Source organism: Urocampus carinirostris, chromosome 19 (assembly GCF_059441175.1).
Source record: "Urocampus carinirostris isolate Australia breed hairy pipefish chromosome 19, RoL_Ucar_1.0, whole genome shotgun sequence".
Classification (NCBI taxonomy): Eukaryota; Metazoa; Chordata; class Actinopteri; order Syngnathiformes; family Syngnathidae; genus Urocampus; species Urocampus carinirostris.
This window is the reverse complement of record NC_142367.1, coordinates 488,102-509,533: the sequence shown is the minus strand read 5'-3', so window position 1 is coordinate 509,533 and position 21,432 is coordinate 488,102. Positions and strand designations below refer to the sequence as shown.

The following is a 21,432-nucleotide window of genomic DNA, read 5'->3' as shown; positions in this document are numbered from 1 at the left end:
TCGCGCAGTTGAGCTAGCGCATTCCTTGTTTTGTTTGTTTTTTTTCCTCGTTTTTTTTTTAAATAATGGAATGGCCAATCAGCTTGCCCAAAACATTTCTCAATGGCGTGGGAAGCATCTTTTGTTTTTTTCTATTTGCCTTTTCTCTTTTCTTTTTTTTAATTACCACAAAAAAAGTGAACCATCAATAATAGAGGCACCGAGTAGCGAGGGGTCTCTGTCGTACATTCTGTTTACAAAAATGTATAAGCGTACCCTGTGTTCTACAAAAAGGCCTTCCAGTGTGGTTGAGTGTATTTAGCATGAGTGCTGCTGGACGGTGGTCTCCTGAGCGCCCTCTACCTTCTTGCTCTCCATGTACGTCTGAACCGACTTCCAGAGGGCCCGAATGTTGCCTTCCCCAAAGCCGCTGGCCCCCCGCCGCTTTATTAATTCCAGGAAGAAGGTTTCCTCCTCAAAGATGGGCTTGGTGAACACCTGTAGGAGGAAACTGAGAGGGGAGAAGCTGAGAGTTAACCCACAAAATAATTTCTAGTCGAGTGTCTCTCTCTCTCTCTCTCTCTCTCTCTCTCTCTCTCTCTCAAAATTTGAAGATTGAATTATAAATCTTCAATGTACAATATTCTGGTACAACGTTGACACCCAAAAAGGAAGAATTTAGATAACTTTAAAAAATATCGCTCAGTGATATCAATTAAAAATACATCATATATAAAATTATACAAAATATAGATTTTTGATTAAAAAAAAAAAAAGAATATTAACGTATCAAGAGTTTCTTTGGATGTCATCTCTAGTGATACTATTATCAGTGTCTGAAATAACGTCCGGGGCGTGCATCTTTTACATCGGGCGTATAACTCAACGTCTATGCCCGGGTGGCCGACAACTTTTTCATGAAAGAAAAAAAAACAAAAAAAAACCTTTTGTTTTTATTTTTTTTCCAAATCAAACGTTTGCTTTATTCCGATTTCGAAATTGAAATTTTGGTTCGTTTGGCAATTTGCATACTCGGCAGCCAATCAGAAGCCTGCATCGAATAACTTCCGGAACTTCCCGAGCGTTATAAGACAATTCCCACCCCGGGCACCAGCTCTCTGACCTGTTGCCCTGTGGTAGGAGCTATAGGTGCCTCAAAACTAAGACAAACAGGCTCAGGGACATTTTCATACAATCACAACCCTGATTGTACACACAAAACTTTGAAAACATATGTTGAGACATTTTTTTTCCTTTCTTTTTGTTTGTTGTTGCTAAATAAAACTGTGAAAAAATATATACTATTGCACAAAACTGTGAAAATATACACCTTGTGAATTATATTGTTGTTTTTAAATTTCTGCTGCTAAATGTTATTGCACTTATTTTCATTGCACTACTGTTACAATGCACTATTGTTTTTAATTGCACTATTATTACAACTTGGGCCATTTTATTTACCCTAATAGTCTTTTATCTTTAAAAACAAGTATCTTTATTACTTGTTTTACCCTGAGGTGCCATGTCTAATCTTGTTGCATACAATGTTTCATTCACAACGTTGATATCAATGACCATAAAGTAAATTTCTATTTCTATATTATTATATTGTAGAGCTGTTTATTGTGCAAATATTTAAGTTATTTTTTGTTTAGTTTATTAGTGGTTAATGTTGTTTTCTTTTGTGCCATGCCTAAAGAACCATACACAAACAACCAATGGATGATGAGGCTGCGTTAAAAATACAATTACCATACTTTAGCTTGTTGCCGGCGGAGCAAACATTCTGCTGCAAGTAAGTGTCCAGCAGAATGCCGTAACTCTCCAGCTCCTCGCCATCTTGTCCCGCGTCCTCAATCTCCTGCACTTTTCCCTCCTGTAATGACAAAAGGTTTAATAGCACAAAGGATAATAGGATAAAACATGCATTTTTAGGGCTGCAACAACGAATCGATAAAATCGATTATTAAAAAGCGTTGGATGCACAATGACAAGTGGTTCTTTACTCATTAGAGTCTACTGGTCTGGCTGCAGGACCCACCGTCCTACTCTAATTACAAGCAGTGTTTGATACGTTAGTTTTAAAAAAACTTACTTCTTCCAAAAAGCAACAGAGTTAGTAATTGAGTTACTCCTTCTTACTTCCAGTTATCTCTTTATTTTCTTTCTCTCTTTCTTTTCCTTCTTATTCTGTAGTTACTTAGTAGTATTACTGTAGTTTTATTTTATCGAATTTTTGTAATATTTTTACAGTAGTTTTTTTGTCGCATTTTCTTAGTATTTCCGTAGTATATGCACACACACATATATATATTATATATATATATATATATATATATATATATATACACAGTGAATCCGGAAAGTATTCACAGCGCTTCACTTTTTCCACATTTTGTTATGTTACAGCCTCATTCCAAATTGTATTAATTTAATCTCTTATCTCAAAATTCTACACAAAATACTCCATTATGACAATGTGAAAAAGTTTTTTTTTTTTTTTTTTTACTTTTTTTAAAATTTATTAAAAATAGAAAACTAAGAAATCACATTTACACAAGTATTCACAGCCTTTGCCCAATACTTTGTTGATCCACCTTTGGCAGCAAATACAGCCTGAAGTCTTTTTGAATATGATCCCTTAAGTTTAGCACACCTATCTTTAGGCAGTTTTGCCCATTCTTCTTTGCAATAAGTCTCAAGCTCAATCAGGTTGGATGGGAGACGTTTGTGCACAGCCATTTTCAGATCTCTCCAGAGATGTTCGATCGGATTCAAGTCTGGACTCTGGCTGGGCAACTCCAGGACATTCACGGAGTGGTTCTGAAGCCAATCTTTTGAGATCTTGGCTGTGTGCTTTGGGTTGTTGTCCTGCTGAAAAATGAACCTTCGCCCCAGCCTGAGGTCAAGAGCGCTCTAGAGCAGGTTTTCATCCAGAATATCTCTATTCATTTTTCCTTCTATCCTGACTAGTCTGCCAGTTCCTGCTGCTGAAAAACATCCCCACAGCATGATGCTGCCACCATCATGCTTCACTGTAGGGATGGTATTGGCCTGGTGATGAGCGGTGCCTGGTTTCCTCCAAACATGGCGCCTGGCATTCACACCAAAGAGTTCAATCTTTGTCACATCAGACCAGAGAATTTTGTTTCTCATGTTTCTCCGAGAGTCATTCAGGTGCTTTTTGGCAAATTCCAAACGGGCTTCCATGTTCCTTTTACTAAGGAGTGGCTTTCGTCTGGCCACTCTACCATACAGGCCTGATTAGTGGTTTGCTGCAGAGATGGTTGTCCTTCTGGAAGGCTCTCCTCTCTCCACAGTGGAACGCTGGAGCTCTGACAGAGTGACCATCGGGTTCTTGGTCACCTCCCTGACTAAGGCCCTTCTTCCCCGATCGCTCAGTTTAGAAGGCCGGCCAGCTCTAGGAAGAGTCCTGGTGGTTCCAAATGTCTTCCATTTTCGTATAATGGAGGCCACTGTGCTCATTGGGACCTTCAAAGCAGCAGAATTTTTTCTGTATCCTTCCCCAGATTTGTGCTTCAAGACAATCCTGTCCTGCAGGTCTACAGACAGTTCTTTTGACTTCATGCTTGGTGTATGTGCTCTAAAATGCACACTCAACTGTGGGACCTTATATAGACAGGTGTGTGCCTTTCCAAATCATGTCCAATCAACTGAATATACTGCAGGTGGACTCCAATTAAGCTGTAGAAAGATCTCAAGGATGATCAGTGGAAAAAATCTGCACCTGAGCTCAATTTAAGCTTCACGGCAAAGGCTGTGAATACTTATGTAAATGTGATTTCTTAGTTTTTTATTTTTAATAAATTCAAAAAAAGTTAAAAAAAAAAAAAAACTTTTTCACATTGTCATAATGGAGTATTTTGTGTAGAATTTTGAGATAAGAGATTAAATTAATACAATTTGGAATGAGGCTGTAACATAACAAAATGTGGAAAAAGTGAAGCGCTGTGAATACTTTCCGGATTCACTGTGTATATATATATATATATATATATATATATATATATTATATATATATATATATATATATATATTATATATATATATATATATATATATTATATATATATGTGTGTGTGCATATACTACGGAAATACTAAGAAAATGCGACAAAAAAACTACTGTAAAAATATTACAAAAATTCGATAAAATAAAACTACAGTAATACTACTAAGTAACTACAGAATAAGAAGGAAAAGAAAGAGAGAAAGAAAATAAAGAGATAACTGGAAGTAAGAAGGAGTAACTCAATTACTAACTCTGTTGCTTTTTGGAAGAAGTAAGTTTTTTTAAAACTAACGTATCAAACACTGCTTGTAATTAGAGTAGGACGGTGGGTGGTATATATATATATATATATATATATATATATATACATATATATATATTCACATATGTATATATATATATATATATATATATATATTCACATATATATATATGTATATATATATATATATATATATTCACATATATATATATATATATATATATATATACATATATATATATTCACATATATATATATATATATAAAAACATATAATAATAATAATAATAATAATAATTTCCTTGTATTGTCATTCTGTGTAACAATGTACACAGAACGAAATGTCGATTGCACCTGACCCGTTGTAGCGAGCCGATGCGGCCGCAGCCAACAGAGGGCGCCGCCGACCACTTTTTAAGTCTTAGGAATGACTCGGCCGGGGCGCGAACCACCGACCTCCCAGTCTCAAAGCGGGCGCCTTAACATCTAGGCTACTGAGCTGGTATGCTATATATATATTCATATATATATATATATATATATATATATATATTCACATATATATATATATATTCACATATATATATATATATTCACATATATATATATATATATATACATACATATATATATATATACATATATATATACTGGACTGTCTCAGAAAATTAGAATATTGTGATAAAGTTCTTTATTTTCTGTAATGCAATTAAAAAAACAAAAATGTCATACATTCTGGATTCATTACACATCAACTGAACTATTTCAAGCCTTTTATTATTTGAATATTGCTGATTTTGGCTTACAGCTGAAAAAAACTCAAAAATCCTATCTCAAAATATTAGAATACTTCCTCAAACCAAGTAAAAAAAATAATTTTATAACAGCAAAACTAAATCAAACATTTGAAAATGTCCATTGATGCACTCAGTACTTGGTTGGGAATCCTTTTGCACGGATTACTGCATCAATCCGGCGTGGCATGGAGGCAATCAGCCTGTGGCATTGCTGAGGTGTTATTGATGCCCAGGATGCTTCGATAGCGGCCTTCAGCTCATTTGCATTTGTAGGTCTGGTGTCTTTCATCTTCTTCTTAATTATACCCCACAAATTCTCGATGGGGTTCAGGTCAGGGGAATTAGCAGGCCAATCAAGGACAGTGATGCCATGGTCAGTGCACCAGTTACTGGTGGTTTTGGCACTGTGGGCAGGTGCCAGATCATGCTGGAAAATGAAATCCTCATCTCCATAGAGCTTTTCAGCAGATGGAAGCATGTAGTGCTCTAAAATCTCTTGGTACACAGTTGCATTTACTCTGGACTTGATGAAACACAGTGGACCAACACCAGCAGCTGACATGGCTCCCCAAACCATTGCTGACTGTGGGAACTTCACACTGGATTTCAAGCAACTTGGATTTTGCTCCTCTCCAGCCTTTCTCCAGACTCTGGCGCCTTGACTTCCAAACGAAATGCAAAACTTGCTTTCGTCTGAAAAGAGGACTTTGGACCACTCTGCAACTGTCCAGTGCTTCTTCCAAAGCCCAAGTCAGACGCTTCTTCCGTTGTCTTGAGTTCAGAAGTGGCTTGACCATGGGAATACGGCTATTGTAGCCCATTTCCCGGACACGTCTGTGAACTGTGGCTTTTGATACCTGGACTCCAGCTTCAGCCCACTGTCTTTGAAGCTCCCTCAAATTCTGGAAGCGGCTCTTCTTCACAATTTTGTTAAGGCTGCGGTCATCTCTCTTGGTTGTGCAGCGTTTCCGGCCACATTTTTCCCTTCCAACAGACTTTTTGTGGATATGCTTTGAAACTGCACTCTGTGAACAGCCTGCTCTTTGAGAAATTTCTTTTTGTGTCTTACCCTCCTGATGGAGGGTATCAATGATTGTCCTCTGGACAGCAGTCAGATCAGCAGTGATTTAGTTTACTGAACCAAGCTGAGTGTTTTTAAGGCTCAGGAAACCCTCGCAAGGTGTTTCGAGTTAATTAGATGATTCAGGTGATTAGTTGAATAGCCTACTTGTATACTTTTTCATGATATTCTAATATTTTGAGATAGGATTTTTGAGTTTTCTTAAGCTGTAAGCCAAATTCAGCAATATTAAAATAATAAAAGGCTTGAAATAGTTCAGTTGATGTGTAATGAATCCAGAATGTATGACATTGTTTTTTTAATTGCATTACAGAAAATAAAGAACTTTATCACAATATTCTAATTTTCTGAGACAGTCCAGTATATTCACATATATATCTCATCTCATTAGCCGTACCGCTCATCCTCATTAGGGTCGCGGGGGGGCTGGAGCCCATCCCAGCCATCTCTGGGCAGTGGGCACCCTGAACTGGTTGCCAGCCAATCGCAGGGCACACGGGGACAGACAACTCACTCGCTCATTCACACCTAGGGACAATTTGGACCCACGACAGGTTCCCATGACATGAACTGTGCCGCACAAGCGCTAACCACTGCCCCGCCGTGCTGCCCTCTCACATATATATATATATATATATATATACATATATATATATTCACATATATATATATTCACATATATATATATATATATATATATATATATATACATATATATATATTCACATATATATATATTCACATATATATATATTCACATATATATATATATATATATATATATATATATACATATATATGTATTCACATATATATATATATATATATATATATATATACATATATATGTATTCACATATATATATATATATATATATATATATACATATATATGTATTCACATATATATATATATATATATATATATACATATATATGTATTCACATATATATATATATATATATATATATATATATATACATATATATGTATTCACATATATATATATATATATATATATATATACATATATATGTATTCACATATATATATATATATATATATATATATATATATATTCACATATATATATATATATATATATATATATATATATATATATATATATATATATATATATATATACATATATATATATTCACATATATATATATATATATATATATATATATATATATACATATATATATATTCACATATATATATATATATATATATATATATATATATACATATATATATATTCACATATATATATATATATATATATATATATATATACATATATATATATTCACATATATATATATATATATATATATATATATACATATATATATATTCACATACATATATATATATATATATATATATATATATATATACATATATATATATTCACATATATATATATATATATATTCACATATATATATTCACATATATATATATATTCACATATATATATATATATATTCACATATATATATATATATATTCACATAGATATATATATATATATTCACATAGATATATATATATATTCACATAGATATATATATATATTCACATAGATATATATATATATTCACATATATATATATATATATATTCACATATATTCACATAGATATATATATATATTCACATATATATATATATATATATTCACATATATATATATATATATATTCACATATATATATATATATATATATATTCACATATATATATATATATATATTCACATATATTCACATATATATATATTCACATATATATATATATATATATATATTCACATACATATATATATATATATATATATATATATATATATATATATTCACACATATATATATATATTCACACATATATATATATATTCACACATATATATATATATTCACACACACATATATATATATATATATATATATATAAATATAACCAGCTCGGTGGCCTTGGGGGTATGGCGCCCGCCCCGAAACTGGGAGGTTGTGGTTCAAGCCTCGGCCGAGTCATACCTAAGACTTAAACATTGGTACCCGTTGCCTCTCTGCTTGGCGTTCAGCATTAGGGGTTGGAATTGCGGGGTCTGGCCACGTAATGACTTCCAACACCTCAGTTGGGTTGAGCGAGGGGGCTGGGAATCCCCTCCTCTTAATCAATCTCCCAAAAAGAGTCAGAAATGACTCTCGCCACCTCCCACAAGGGGGATATGGCTGTGGTATATATATATATATATATATATATATATATATATATATATATATATATAGGGCAGCACGGCGGCGCAGTGGTTAGCGCGTGTGCAGGCACAGTTCTAAGGTCTTGGGAACCTCCTGTGTGGGTTCAAATCCAGCTACCGGGCTTCCTGTGCGGAGTTTGTATGTTCTCCCCATGCTTGCGTGGGTTTTCTCTGGGCACTCCGGTTTCCTCCCACATTCCAAAGACATGCATTTCAGGTGGATTGGCCAGTCCAAATTGTCCCTAGGTGTGAATGAGCAAGCGAGTTGTCTGTCCCTGTGTGCCCTGCGATTGGCTGGCAACCAGTTCAGGGGGTCCCTCTGCCCACTACCCGGTGATTCCTGGGATGGGCTCCAGCACCCCCGCGACCCTACTGAGGATAAGCGGTGAAGCTGATGAGATATTATATAAATATATATTATATATATATATATTTATAACCGCACGGCGGCACGTTGGTTGGGGTGTGTGCTGCACAGTTCTGAGGTCATGGGTTCAAATCCAGCTACCAACCTTACTGTGCGGAGTTTGTATGTTCTCCTCGTGCATGCGTGGGTGTCCAAAAACATGCAAGTCAGGTTAATTGGCCGGTCCCAATTGTCCCTAGGTGTGAATGAGCGAGCCCTGTGACTGGCTGGCAACGAGTTCAGGGTGTCCCCTGCCCACTGCCCGGAGATGGCTGGGATGGGCTCCAGCAACCCCGCGACCCTACTGAGGATAAGCGGTGCAGATAATGGATGGATGGATATTTATAACCTCCTCCTTGATCTGCTACCTTATCATGGTGGAGGAGTTTGTGTGTCCCAATGATCCTAGGAGCTATGTTGTTGGGGGCTTTAAGCCCCTGGTAGGGTCACCCATGGCAAACAGGTTCAAGGTGAGTGGCCAGACAAAATGCAGACCAGAAGAGCCCTTATGACGAGCAAAATCATTGGTCCTCAATTTCCCTCGCCCGGACGCGGGTTACCGGGGCCCCTTTCTGGAGCAAGGCCTTGAGATGGGGTCCGCTGGCGAGCGCCTGGTGGCCGGACCTTTACCCACGGGGTCTGGCCAGACACAGCCCGAAGGGACAACGTGGGACCATCTTCCCCTGGGCTCACCACCGGTAGGAGGGGCCAAAAGGGTCGGGTGCGCAGAGGGCTGGGTAGCGGCCAAGGGAGGGGTCCTTGGCCCGACGATCCCTGGCTACAGAAACTGGCTTTTGGAACATGAAACGTTACCTATCTGGCAGGGAAGGAGCCCGAGTTAGTGCGTGAGGTTGAGAAATTCCGACTAGATATAGTCGGACTCACCTCCACGCACGGCTTGGGCTCTGGTACCAGTCCTCTCGAGAGGGGTTGGACTCTCTTCCACTCTGGAGTTGCCCATGGTGAGAGGAGCAAAGCCGGTGTGGGCAAATTAGTTGCTGCATGGCTCGGCGCCTGTACGTTGGGGTTCGCCCCCGTAGGCGAGAGGGTAGCCTCCCTCCGCCTTCTAGTGGGGGGACGGGTCCTGACTGTTGTTTGTGCTTATGCACCAAATAGCAGTTCAGAGAACCCACCCTTCTTGGAGTCCTTAGAGGGTGTGCTTGAGAGCACGCCCCCTGGGGACTCCCTCGTACTGCTGGGAGACTTCAACGCTCACGTGGGTAATGACAGTGAGACCTGGAGGGGCGTGATTGTGAAGAACAGCCCCCCTGACCTGAACCCGAGTGGTGTTTCGTTATTGGACTTCTGTGCCCGTCATGGTTTGTCCATAACAAACACCATGTTCAGACATAAGGGTGTCCATATGTGCACTTGGGACCAGGATACCCTAAGCTGTAGTTCGATGATCGACTTTGTCGTCGTTTTGTCGGACCTGCGGCCGCATGTTCTGGACACTCGGGTGAAGAGAAGGACGGAGCTGTCAACTGATCACCACCTGGTGGAGTTGGCTTCGATGTTGGGCGAAGATGCCGGTCCAACCCGGCAGACCCAAGCGTGTTGTGAGGGTCTGTTGGGAACGGCTGGCAGAATCTCCTGTCAGAAGAAGTTTCAATTCGCACATCCGGCAGAACTTTGCCCATGTCCCGAGGGAGGCGAGGACATTGAGTCCGAGTGGACCATGTTCCGCGCCTCCATTGTCGAAGCGGCTGATCGGAGCTGTGGCCGTAAGGTAGTCGGTGCTTGCCGCGGCGGCAACCCTCAGACCCGTTGGTGGTCACCGGCGGTGAGGGATGCCATCAAGCTGAAGAAAGAGTATTATCGGGCCTTCCTGGCCTGTGGGACTCTGGAAGCAGCTGGCAGGTATCGGCTGGCCAAGCGGAATGCGGCTTCGGCAGGACGAGGCAAAAACTCAGGCAGAGTTTGGCGAGGCCATGGAAGCAGACTTCCAAACGTCTTTGAGGAAATTCTGGTCCAAAATCCGACGTCCTGGGGGGAAGCAGTGTGCCATCGACACTGTGTATAGTGCCAGTGGGGCGCTGCTGACCTCGACCCGTTACACGTTGTAAATCGGTGGGGAGTACTTCGAAGACCTCCTCAATCCCACCGACACGTCTTCCTCTGGGGAAGCAAACATTGCTAAAATTCGTTCTATACTGTCTCAGTAGGATGCGGAGATTATAATTCACGTGTTTGTTACCTCCCGTCTCGATTACTGTAATGCACTACTCTCCGGTCTCCCAAAGTCCAGAATCAAGAGTCTTCAGCTGGTACAAAATGCTGCAGTGAGGCTTTTAACTGGGACAAAAAAGTCAGATCACATCACGCCGATTTTGGCTAACCTGCATTGGCTCCCTGTTAGCCTAAGATGTGATTTCAAGGTTCTCTTAGTATTATACAAAATAATACATGGACTTGCTCCCTCATATCTTTCAGATCTGATTTCCCCCTATGTTCCGGTCCGAAGCCTTTGTTCTGAGAGTGCCGGTCTTCTGGTGATCCCAAGAAGCCAAAAAGTGTTCCGCTGGTTCGAGAGCGTTCTCCATCCGGGCACCGGTGCTGTGGAAAGCTCTTCCCCCTGAGATCCGATCTGCAACCTCAGTGGAAATGTTTAATTCTAAGCTTAAAACTCACTTCTACTCTATAGCATATGAATAACCTAGACTTTTCGTAGACAATACCTCTGTATTTTTTGTGATTGCAACATCCTTTGCTGTCTGGTAATCCTGGAAGGGGGATACCACATGTGCGGTGCCTTCTCAAGGTTTCTTCATTTTCCTCATGTTGAGGTATTTGAGTTTTCCTTGCCCTCATGTTGGTTCCAGATCAGGGGATGGTGTAATAATAGTCTGAAAAAATAAATAACGTGTGAAGCCCTTTGAGACTCTTTGTGATTAAGGGCTATACAAATAAAAATGACTTGACTTGAGTTGGGCTCTTGCATCTTTGGGGTTGAAGTCACCGAAGTGGTCAAAAAGCTCCTTGGTGGCAGGGCGCCAGGGGTCGATGAGATCCGCCCGGAGTTCATTAAGGCTCTGGATGTTGTGGGCGTGTCATGGTTGACACGCCTCTGCAACATCGCGTGGACATCGGGGACAGTGCCTCTGGACTTGCAGACTGGGGTGGTGGTTCCCCTCTTTAAGAAGGGGGACCGGAGAGTGTGTAACAACTACAGGGGAATCACACTTCTCAGCCTCCCTGGTAAGGTCTATTCAGGGGTACTGGAGAGGAGGGTCTGCCAGGAGGTCAAATCTCGGATTCAGGAGGAACAGTGTGGTTTTCCTCCTGGCCGTGGAACATTGGACCAGCTCTACACACGCTGCAGGGTCTTTGAGGGTGCATGGGAGTTTGCCTGTCCGGTCTACATGTGTTTTGTGGACTTGGAGAAGGCATTCGACCGCGTTCCTCGGGAGGCCCTGTAGGGGGTGCGTCGGGAGTATGGGGTACCGCACAGTCTTATCCGGGCTGTGCGGTCCCTGAATGCCCGGTGCCAGAGTCTGGTCCGCATTGCCGGCAGTAAGTCAGATTCGTTCCCGTCGAGGGTTGGACTCCGCCAGGGCTGCCCTTTGTCACCATTTCTGTTCATAACTTTTATGGACAGAATTTCTAGGCGCAGCCTTGGTGGGGATGGAGTCCCGTTTGGGGGCCTCAGCATTGCGTCACTACTTTTTGCAGATGACGTGGTGCTGTTGGCTTCTTAAGGCCGTGATCTTCAGCTCTCGCTGGAGCGATTCGCAACCGAGTGTGAAGCGGCCGGGATGAGGATCAGCACCTCCAAGTCCGAGACCATGGTACTTAAGTCGGAAAAGGATGGCATGCTCCCTCCGGGTTGGGGAAGAGGTCTTGCCCCAAGTGGAGGAGTATCTTGGGGTCTTGTTCATGAGTTAGGGTAGGATGGAACGGGAGATCGACAAACGGGTTGGTGCAGCATCTGCCGTCATTCGGACCCTGTACCGGTCCGTCGTGGGGAAGAGGGAGCTGAGCCGAAAGGCAAATCTCTCGATCTACTGGTCGTTCTACGTTCCTACCCTCACCTATGGTCATGAACTTTGGGTCATGACCGAAAGAACACGATCCCGGATACAAGTGGCCGAAATGAGTTTCCTCCACAGGGTGTCTGGGTTCTCCCTTAGAGATAAGGTGAGAAGCTCAGCCATCCGGGAGGGACTCTGTGTAGAGCCACTGCTCCTCCGCATTGAGAGGAGCCAGTTGAGGTGGCTCGGGCATCTGATAAGGATGCCTCCTGAACGCCTCCCTCGGGAGGTGTTCCGGGCATGTCCCACCGGCAGGAGGCCCCGGGGGCGACCCAGGACACGCTAGAGAGACTATGTCTCTCGGCTGGCTTGGGAACGCCTGGGCTTCCCTTTTAAGGCTGCTGCCCCCGTGCCCCTACCTCGGATAAGCGGAAGATAATGGATGGATGGATGGATGGATATCTATAACAGGACCAGAGTCTGTCTCTCATGGTTGAGGTTTACCTCTGTTGACCGTACAGGCTTCTCTATGTTACAAAATACTGCAGACAAGAAGGATATTGTTGTATTTACCTTCGGCGCAGAGTGTACAGTTAAGTGAGCTTCCATAATAGGATTTCTGAGAGACCTACTGCCAAAACAGGGTATGTTGGTGTTGCAACATCCATTGCAGCCTGGTCATCCTGGAAGGGGGATGACCTCATGTGCGGTCCCTTTTCAAGGTTTCTTCATTTTTCTCATGTTGAGGGTTTTTGAGTTTTTCCATGCCCTCATGTAGGTTTTAGATCAGGGGATGGTGTAATAATTGTCTGTGGTGTTGTAGTCTGTGGTTTGCAATAATCTGTGGTCTGTGCAGCCTTTTGAGACTCTTTGTGACTAAGGCCTATACAAATAAACATTACTTGACTTGAGAACTTGCACAATTGGGGTTTGGATACTTATTTGCAAGTACAGGCTGGTGCCGTTATAGGTGAGTCATAATTTGATGAAAGAGTTTTTCTTAAACATGCAAATACATTTTCTAAGTCAAAGCAACCTTCTCATCACTTTTTTAGTTTGTTTGACCTGCAAAAAAAATCTTGGGGATCGTGAGGGGTGCAATTGTATGCTTAATTATTTTAATCTGCGTATTACTGCAAACCTCAGTGTAATAGGTAGGCGGCGGCTTAAAGAAGTCTACGCCGGCGTCGGCCATGCGGCGTGCCGTTCCCACAATGTCGCTGGTATAAAGTCCGATGTGCTGAATGCCTGCGCCGCCGTGCGCCTTTATGAAAGCGTCCACTTGGTTGCTGCCTGGATAAAAATATCAAGTCCATATTAATTGTCCAAACATTGAGCTAACTCATAGGTCGGCCACCCAAAAAGTTGAAAGAGCCATTGGACCAAAAATAAATAAATAAATACATTTCGGGAGCATAAAAAAATTAAAAGCCTTATAGCTTTAGAATGAATGCAACATGCTGTGTGTATCTATCTACAGTGGCTTGCAAAACTATTTGGCCCCCTTGAACTTTGTGACCTTTTGCCACATTACAGACATCAAATATCAAGATATGAAACTGTAATTTCTTGTGAAGCATCAACAATAAGTGGGACACAATCATGAAGTGAAACACACTTTATTGGATATTTAAAATTTTGGTAACAAAAAAAAAAAACAAAAAAAACGAAAAAGTGGGTGTACAAAATGATTCAGCCCCTAACTTTCAGTGCAGCAAACTCTGTCCAGAGGTTCAGTGAGGATCTCTAAATGATTCAATGTGTGTAATCAAGTCTCTGTATAAATGCACCTGCACTGTGATAGTCTCAGAAGTCTGTTTAAAGCTCAGAGAGCATCATGAAGAACGAGGAACACACCAGGCATGTCTCAGATACTGTTGTGGAGAAGTTTAAAGCTGGATTCATAAAAATGATTTCCTAAGCTTTAAACATCCCAAGGAGCACTGTGCAAGCAAAAATATTGAAATGGAAGGAGTATCAGACCACTGCAAATCTACCAAGATCGGGCCGTCCCCCTAAACTTTCAGCCCAGACAAGGAGAAAACTGATCAGAGATGCAGCCAAGAGGCCTACGATCACTCTGGATGAACTGCAGAGGTATACAGCTGAGGTGGAAGAATCTGTCCATAGGACAACAATCAGTTGTATACTGGACAAATCTGGCCTTTATGGAAGAGAGGCAAGAAGGAAGCCATTTCTTAAAGATATCCATAAAAAGTGTTGTTTAAAGTTTGCCACAAGGTGTTAAGTAAGCTACTTTTAGTTATTGTGTATTTCTCAGACTCCTATGTTACAAATTAACTTGCTAAGAAATCAACTTGTTTAACCTGATGAAATTAACTTGTTTAACCGTTTTTTTTTTAATACACAAGTAATCATTCACACACACACACACACACCCATATATAGACTCACTCAAAGATACACGCATTTCACTATTTCTCCATTGTATGTAATGCGCATGCGTGACTTTTAAAAAAATATGCGCTACTGAACCGGAAGTGGTCAGAAAGATCCGGACAGCCAAACGGGCCACATTGCTCTAGCTGACGAATCCTTCTCCTACTGCAGTAGTCCCTTTAAACCTTTTTTCCTGTGTTTGCCTGTTTTCTTTGGTCAGCCGAAGAGGCCTATATTTTATTTTTGGACCCGACAACTGAGAGACATACCTAACATGTGGAAGAAGGTGGTCTGGTTAGATGAGACAAAATCAATGCAAGACGTTATGTTGGGCGTAAAAGCAGCACAGCTCATCACCCTCAACACACGGTCCTCATCATGGTGTGGGCCTGTTTTCATCAGCAGGGAAAGGGAAAATGGGTAAAATTGATGGGAACATGGATGGAGCCAAATACAGGACCATTCTAGAAGAAAACCTGATGGAGTCCGCAAAAGACCCGAGACTGGGACGGCGATTTGTCTTCCAACATGACATTTGATCCAAAACATAAAGCAAAACCCACAATGGAATGGTTCACCAAAAAACATATCAAGGTGTTGGCATGGCCAAGTCAAGATCCAGACCCTAATCCAATTAAAAAACTGTGGAACTGAAAACTGCTGTTCACAAACGCTTTCCATCCAACCTCACTGAGCTCGAGCTGTTTTGCAAGCAGGAATGGACAAAAATATCAGTTTCTCGATGTGCAAAACTGATAGAGACATACCCCAAGCGACATGCAGCTTTAAGCGCAGCAAAAGGTGGCACCACAAAGTATTAACTCAATGGGGCTGAATAATTTTGCGCACCCACTTTTTCGTTTTTAATTTGTTAAAAAAAGATTAAAATATCCAATAAAATGTGTTTCACTTCATTATTGTGTCCCACTTATTGTTAATTCTTCACAAGAAATTAGTTTTATATCTGTTTGTTTGAAGTCTGAAATGCGGCAAAAGGTCACCAAATTTCAAGGGGGCCAAATACTTTCGCAAGCCACTGTATATTAGCCTTCTACAGCACATCCTGTGGAGAATGATGCACCACGTGACTACTCTGTTGTAGGATACCTCCTCAAGTTTTAAATCACAACAATATTAATGAAATACAAAGCTTCATTTGTTTGATCAAATTCAAAAATGCAATAATGAAATCCAATTTTTGATGTCATTATTAATTTGATTATTTGAAAAATCAACAGCAAAATGGAACGTGTATAGCATGCCCCTTATTTGGGCAACAAAAAGAGTGCAATAAAATGCAGTATGCATTGATAAACAAATAAAACAGCAACTGTTTGAAAAGGTAAATAAAATCCAATTAAAACCGTGTACGTGTGATTTATGTGCAAATGTCAAACAAGTCAGTGCATGGGTAAAACGCAGCAGTATCCTCAATCATTTGATACTAAATTAACAGGGCCATCCTCGTCCTTGAACAACAAAACATAAATACAGTGGGACCTCGGTTATCGCGGTTAATGGGGACCAAAACCACCCGCGATAAGTGAAAATCCGCTAAGTAGCGGCGCACCTTAAAAAAAACAACAACACAGTTTTATATATATATATATATATTATATATATATATAGAGAGAGAGAGATATATTTTCAAAAATATTATTATTTTTTTTAGACCCGGTTAATGGGGACCACAACCACCCGCGAAAAGTGAAAATCTGCGAAGTAGCGACGCCCCTTCAAAAATGCTTGAAAAAAAAAACATTTAAAAAAAATTATTTTATGCAATTATTATTTTTTAGACCTGCGAAGCTCTGAACCCGCGAACGTGGAACCACGAAGTAGCGACGCCGCTTCAAAATGCTTAAAAACAAAACAAAACAAAACAAAACAAAAAAAAAAAAATATATATATATATATATATATATATATATATATATATATATATATATATATATATATATTTTTTTTTTTTATTTATTTATTTTTTTTTAATTATTTTATTATTATAATTTTTTGAGCTGCGAAACTCTGAACCCGCGAACATGGAACCACGAAGTAGCGACGCCCCTTCAAAAATGCTTAAAAAAAGCTCTGAATCCGTGAACGTCGAAGCGCGAAGTAGCGAGGTCCCACTGTAACATCTTTAAGAGTCATTCTAAATATATATTGACAAAAATCAGAAATCACTTGATAAGTACAGCTATTTTCGTACTGAAATAGTACTTGTGACAGGTTTGTGTTTTTGAATTTAATATGTGTTGAAATTGAGAGTGTAGCATTATATTGTGACGCTGTGACCTTAAAAGGGGCGGAGCTTGCGCTCAGCGCGGCTCCAACTCAGGAAACACATGAGAGAAAGGAAACAAGAACACGAGAGTGTGTGGCGAGGTTAGTGAAATGCATCATTTTTACAGCATTGGGAAACGTTACATTTTTTTGTGAGGGGGGCTGCCACAGCAGGACATTGTTCAAGAGAGATTGCAATACAAAGGACAAAAAGAAAATCTAAAAAAGGAGTCAAAGCAGGAAAATTACCCATATATGGACTTAATTTAATTCTATTAATGCAGTGTCTGAAAAAACGTCTGCCCGGACACCCGGGGCGTGCATCTTTTACGTCGGGCGTACAACTTTCACAACGTCTATGCCCAGGTGGCCGACAACTTTTCCAAGAAAAAAAACATAGTCTGTCTTGCTATGAATAAAGCCGCATTGTGTTTGTAAGATTTATTGTCACTTAATGTCTGTAAACCATCAAAGAGGAACTACCTTGCCCGGGAAGCGACTCCGCCAAGACAAACTTGCAGCCTGGTTCAGTCTGCCCGCTGGCGGGCAACGCCATGCCCGTCTCACCACATTTCCAGTACTTTAGTGCGGAAAGGCGGACGCCGACATCCTTCCGGTTGATGACGTAGCCGGTGTCCACCTCGTCATTTCTGCAAAGTTACATTGACAAAATATATATATATATATTTCATTCACCTACAATGCAGTGATTTTTTTTTCTGTTTTCTGCATATTTATCACTCACAAAAGGTTTCAGATCATAAAATAAAATTTTAATATCACACAGGGACAACCCAAGGTAATACATAATGCAGTTTTGAAATTTTGATTCAATTTATGAAGGCAGAATTAAAAAAAAAAAACTATCCAGCCCTATGTGAAAAAGTAATTGGCCCCTTAATGTTATAGCGAGTTGGGCCACCTTAGGCAGCAGTAAAAGAAATCAAACGTTTTAGTGTGTATATACCAGTGCCTGAAACTTATGACAAAAAGTTAGCGGACACCAGGGCAGACAACTCGGAAAAGTTTCCTGCCCAGCAATAAAGTTGCCTGCCCCATTTTTCACAACTTGAAACACAATAGGACAACTAATCGCCAAAAAACATTGTTGCAAAGTATTAAGGATTGATAATCAGAATACATTGCTGTTTTCCATTTACCATCAGTATGTACCTGAATTTACATATCTTCATTATGCAATGTTTGCGTTGCGTCGTCTGCTGAAGTTTCGGCTTCATTCCTAACCACGTATCCATTTTTCTTGAGTGGAAAACGATATGCAAATGCGCGACCTTATAACGCTCGGGAAAGTCTAGAAGCACAAAGTTATTCGATGCAGGCTACTGATTGACTGCCGAGTATGCAAATTGCCAAACGAACCGAAATTCCTAAACCGAACGAAGACTTTGAAATTGGAATAAAGCAAATGTTTGACTACAGACTATTATTATACCATCCCCTGATCTAAACGTTTTTTTTTTTTCATGAAAAAGTTGTCGGCCACCCGGGCAGAGACGTTTTGTAAGTTGTATGCCCGACGTAAAGATGCACGCCCTGGGCGTTCGGGCAGACGTTATTTCAGACACTGATACACGTTGTATGTGTTTACGTAAGTTTTGTCATGTCAAGTCATGTTTATTTGTACAGACGCTGCACTACTAACGTTATAATAATAATATAATAATATGATCTATAAAGATAAATACATTTAAGTGTAACTCCCTTTTGAATGTCCTTCTCCGTGTTAGAGAGTGGCCGAAAAAAGCGATCCAACCGTTTTCTCAACCGCATCAATCTTTCTTATTCCACTTTTGTTTCAAAAGAAACGGCTCGCTTCTTCTTTACACCAACCATATTGAATGGATGCACGAGATATTAAAAAATAAAAATGTTAAAGTTCTTAGCACGCCATAGATAGTATAGACATTGTATAGAATGTTTACACACGAACTCGGAAGAGGAAGCAGATTTTTTTCTTCTGGGTGGATGCTGGGTGACATTTCACAGCGCCACACGCTGGTAGCGGTGGAGAGAAGCACTGCAGTAATGTTCTGTACTCAGAAAAAGATGCACAAAATACAGAATCTAATTACAGCAATGTCCAGATATTCTTTGACATCCTGAAAAAAGCGTTCGTTTCTACCGTTTCTCGTAAGTCGAATGGTCATAAGTAGGGGAGCGTCTGAATAGCCCTCAATCACAAGGAGTCTCAAAGAGCTGCACAGACTGCAGTTACTGCAGGCTAAAGACTATTATGACACCATCCTTTGATCTAAAACCTACACGAGGGCAAGGAAAAACTCAAAAAGCCTCAAAATGGGAAAATGAAGAAACCCAAGTTTAAGTACGAATTGTATGTATGTGTTTAAGTACGTTTTTGTGCCTTTTTACATACGTTTACTGTGTATTTAGACCTGTAACACAACTACCTGTCTGTTCTTCTCTAGTCAACTGACTATAATACTGCTCAGAAAATGTCAAATTCTTTGACGTAAAACAACTTCTTTTTAAAGTAACCAAATATTTACATTCCCCGGTAACTCGTTACTTTTACCATCGAGTGGCGTATTTTCAAATTGTCCCTAGGTGTGAATGAGCGAGCGGATTGGCTGTCTCTGTGTGCCCTGCGACTGGCTGGCAACCAGTTCAGGGTGTCCCCTGCCCACTGCCTGAAGATAGCTGGGATGGGCTCCAGCACCACCGCGACCCTACTGAGGATAAGCGGTGCAGATAATGGAAGGATGAGAGTTCAGGTATTATTGCCTAGTATTCAAATCAATGTTTTTTTTTAACTGAATGATTTTTTGTACCACTAGGAGGCACTGAGTTTTACACACTGTCCCTTTAGCAAGGGGAGTAATTGGCTGTGGTTGACAGGCATGGCATTAGTAAACTAATTTTAAAAAGTACATTTTAGTGGATCTTACTGGTTAATAAAGAACCTCTGGAATCCGAAAAGTTGCTGGTAACAAGCGATGACTTTCTGGCTGGTTCCGACGTGACAAGCGTAAGTGATGTGGTCCAAATGAGTTACATCCTCCGTGGACCGCTGCCGCTGCAAATCTTGGCTGCTTTCAATAGGCACGAAGCCGGGCAAAAAGCTCCCCAGATACCCGCTCTTGTCGAGCAACGTGTGGCACACGTTGCCCACCACCGACCGCAACACAGCGTAGGTTACCCAGCCCTGGTGGTCCCGCACGGTAGTGGGCGCTACCGGGAAGCTGCAACCCAGCCGCCGAAGAGCTTCGAACGCGCCGCACACGTCGTCCACCTCGAAGCACACGTTACACACCGAGTCCACCGGGAAGTGCGGGGGGACGTCATAGAGGAATTCCGCCGGATCCTGTGTTTTTTCCGCCGGACTTGAATTGACATTCGGTCGGGGAGATTGTCCTCCGTTCGGCCTTTCGCTCAGCACGAACAACGCCGCCCCAGCTCTGAAAACCAGTTGACGGGAACGCTCGGTCAGCCTGCGGGCGAACAAGTGGAACTTGTATTTGTGAATGAAGTCGTCGGTTAGTTTATCCACGTTGGAGACGTGAAGAGAAACATGATGCATGCGTTTCACGTGGACCGCCATTTCCTTCTCTTCTCTGGTGTCAACAGGTGTTATGCGCGCTCCCGCGACAGGGGGTGCAATTCTCGGCATAACACCGGCTGCCTCGGTGCCACGTCACATAAAAAAAGATATATCGCTCGCCTTTATGTTCACACAATTTGTGTGTTTTATTCTTTAAATCAACATTTACTTCATCAATATTAAAAGGTTGGGCTTAATATTTGTGAACCCTGCCTGCAAATGTTCTCGAAGGTCTAATTTACATAGTTGCCCTTGTCGCTGCGAGCCATCTTGGTGCCCTTAGCACAAATGCTTTTATTTGCATAACACTGTCAACAAACACGAGAATTAAGATAATAATTTGAAAAGAGGTTAAACATAATCTC

At 40.7% G+C, this 21,432-nt stretch overlaps 1 protein-coding gene across 3 annotated transcripts in view; it reads right to left on the bottom strand.

Annotated features, from left to right (window-relative positions):
• The window catches only part of hpdl (4-hydroxyphenylpyruvate dioxygenase-like), a 28,023-nt gene extending 6,918 nt beyond the window's left edge, over nt 1-21,105 (bottom strand). Inside the window, exons 1-5 of one of the 3 annotated variants that reach the window (XM_088323462.1) lie at nt 20,415-21,105; nt 17,971-18,137; nt 13,943-14,094; nt 1,737-1,855; nt 343-490 (exon numbers count right to left, since the gene is read on the bottom strand). In XM_088323462.1, the coding sequence (XP_088179588.1) occupies nt 343-490; nt 1,737-1,855; nt 13,943-14,094; nt 17,971-18,137; nt 20,415-21,067 (1,239 nt within the window). In that variant the 5' untranslated portion in view covers nt 21,068-21,105. Of the gene's footprint in view, nt 1-13; nt 491-1,731; nt 1,856-13,942; nt 14,095-17,970; nt 18,138-20,414 lie in introns of those variants that run through there. The other 2 variants (XM_088323461.1, XM_088323463.1) reach the window with 2 other exon arrangements.
• Nucleotides 21,106-21,432: the final 327 nt, after the last annotated feature.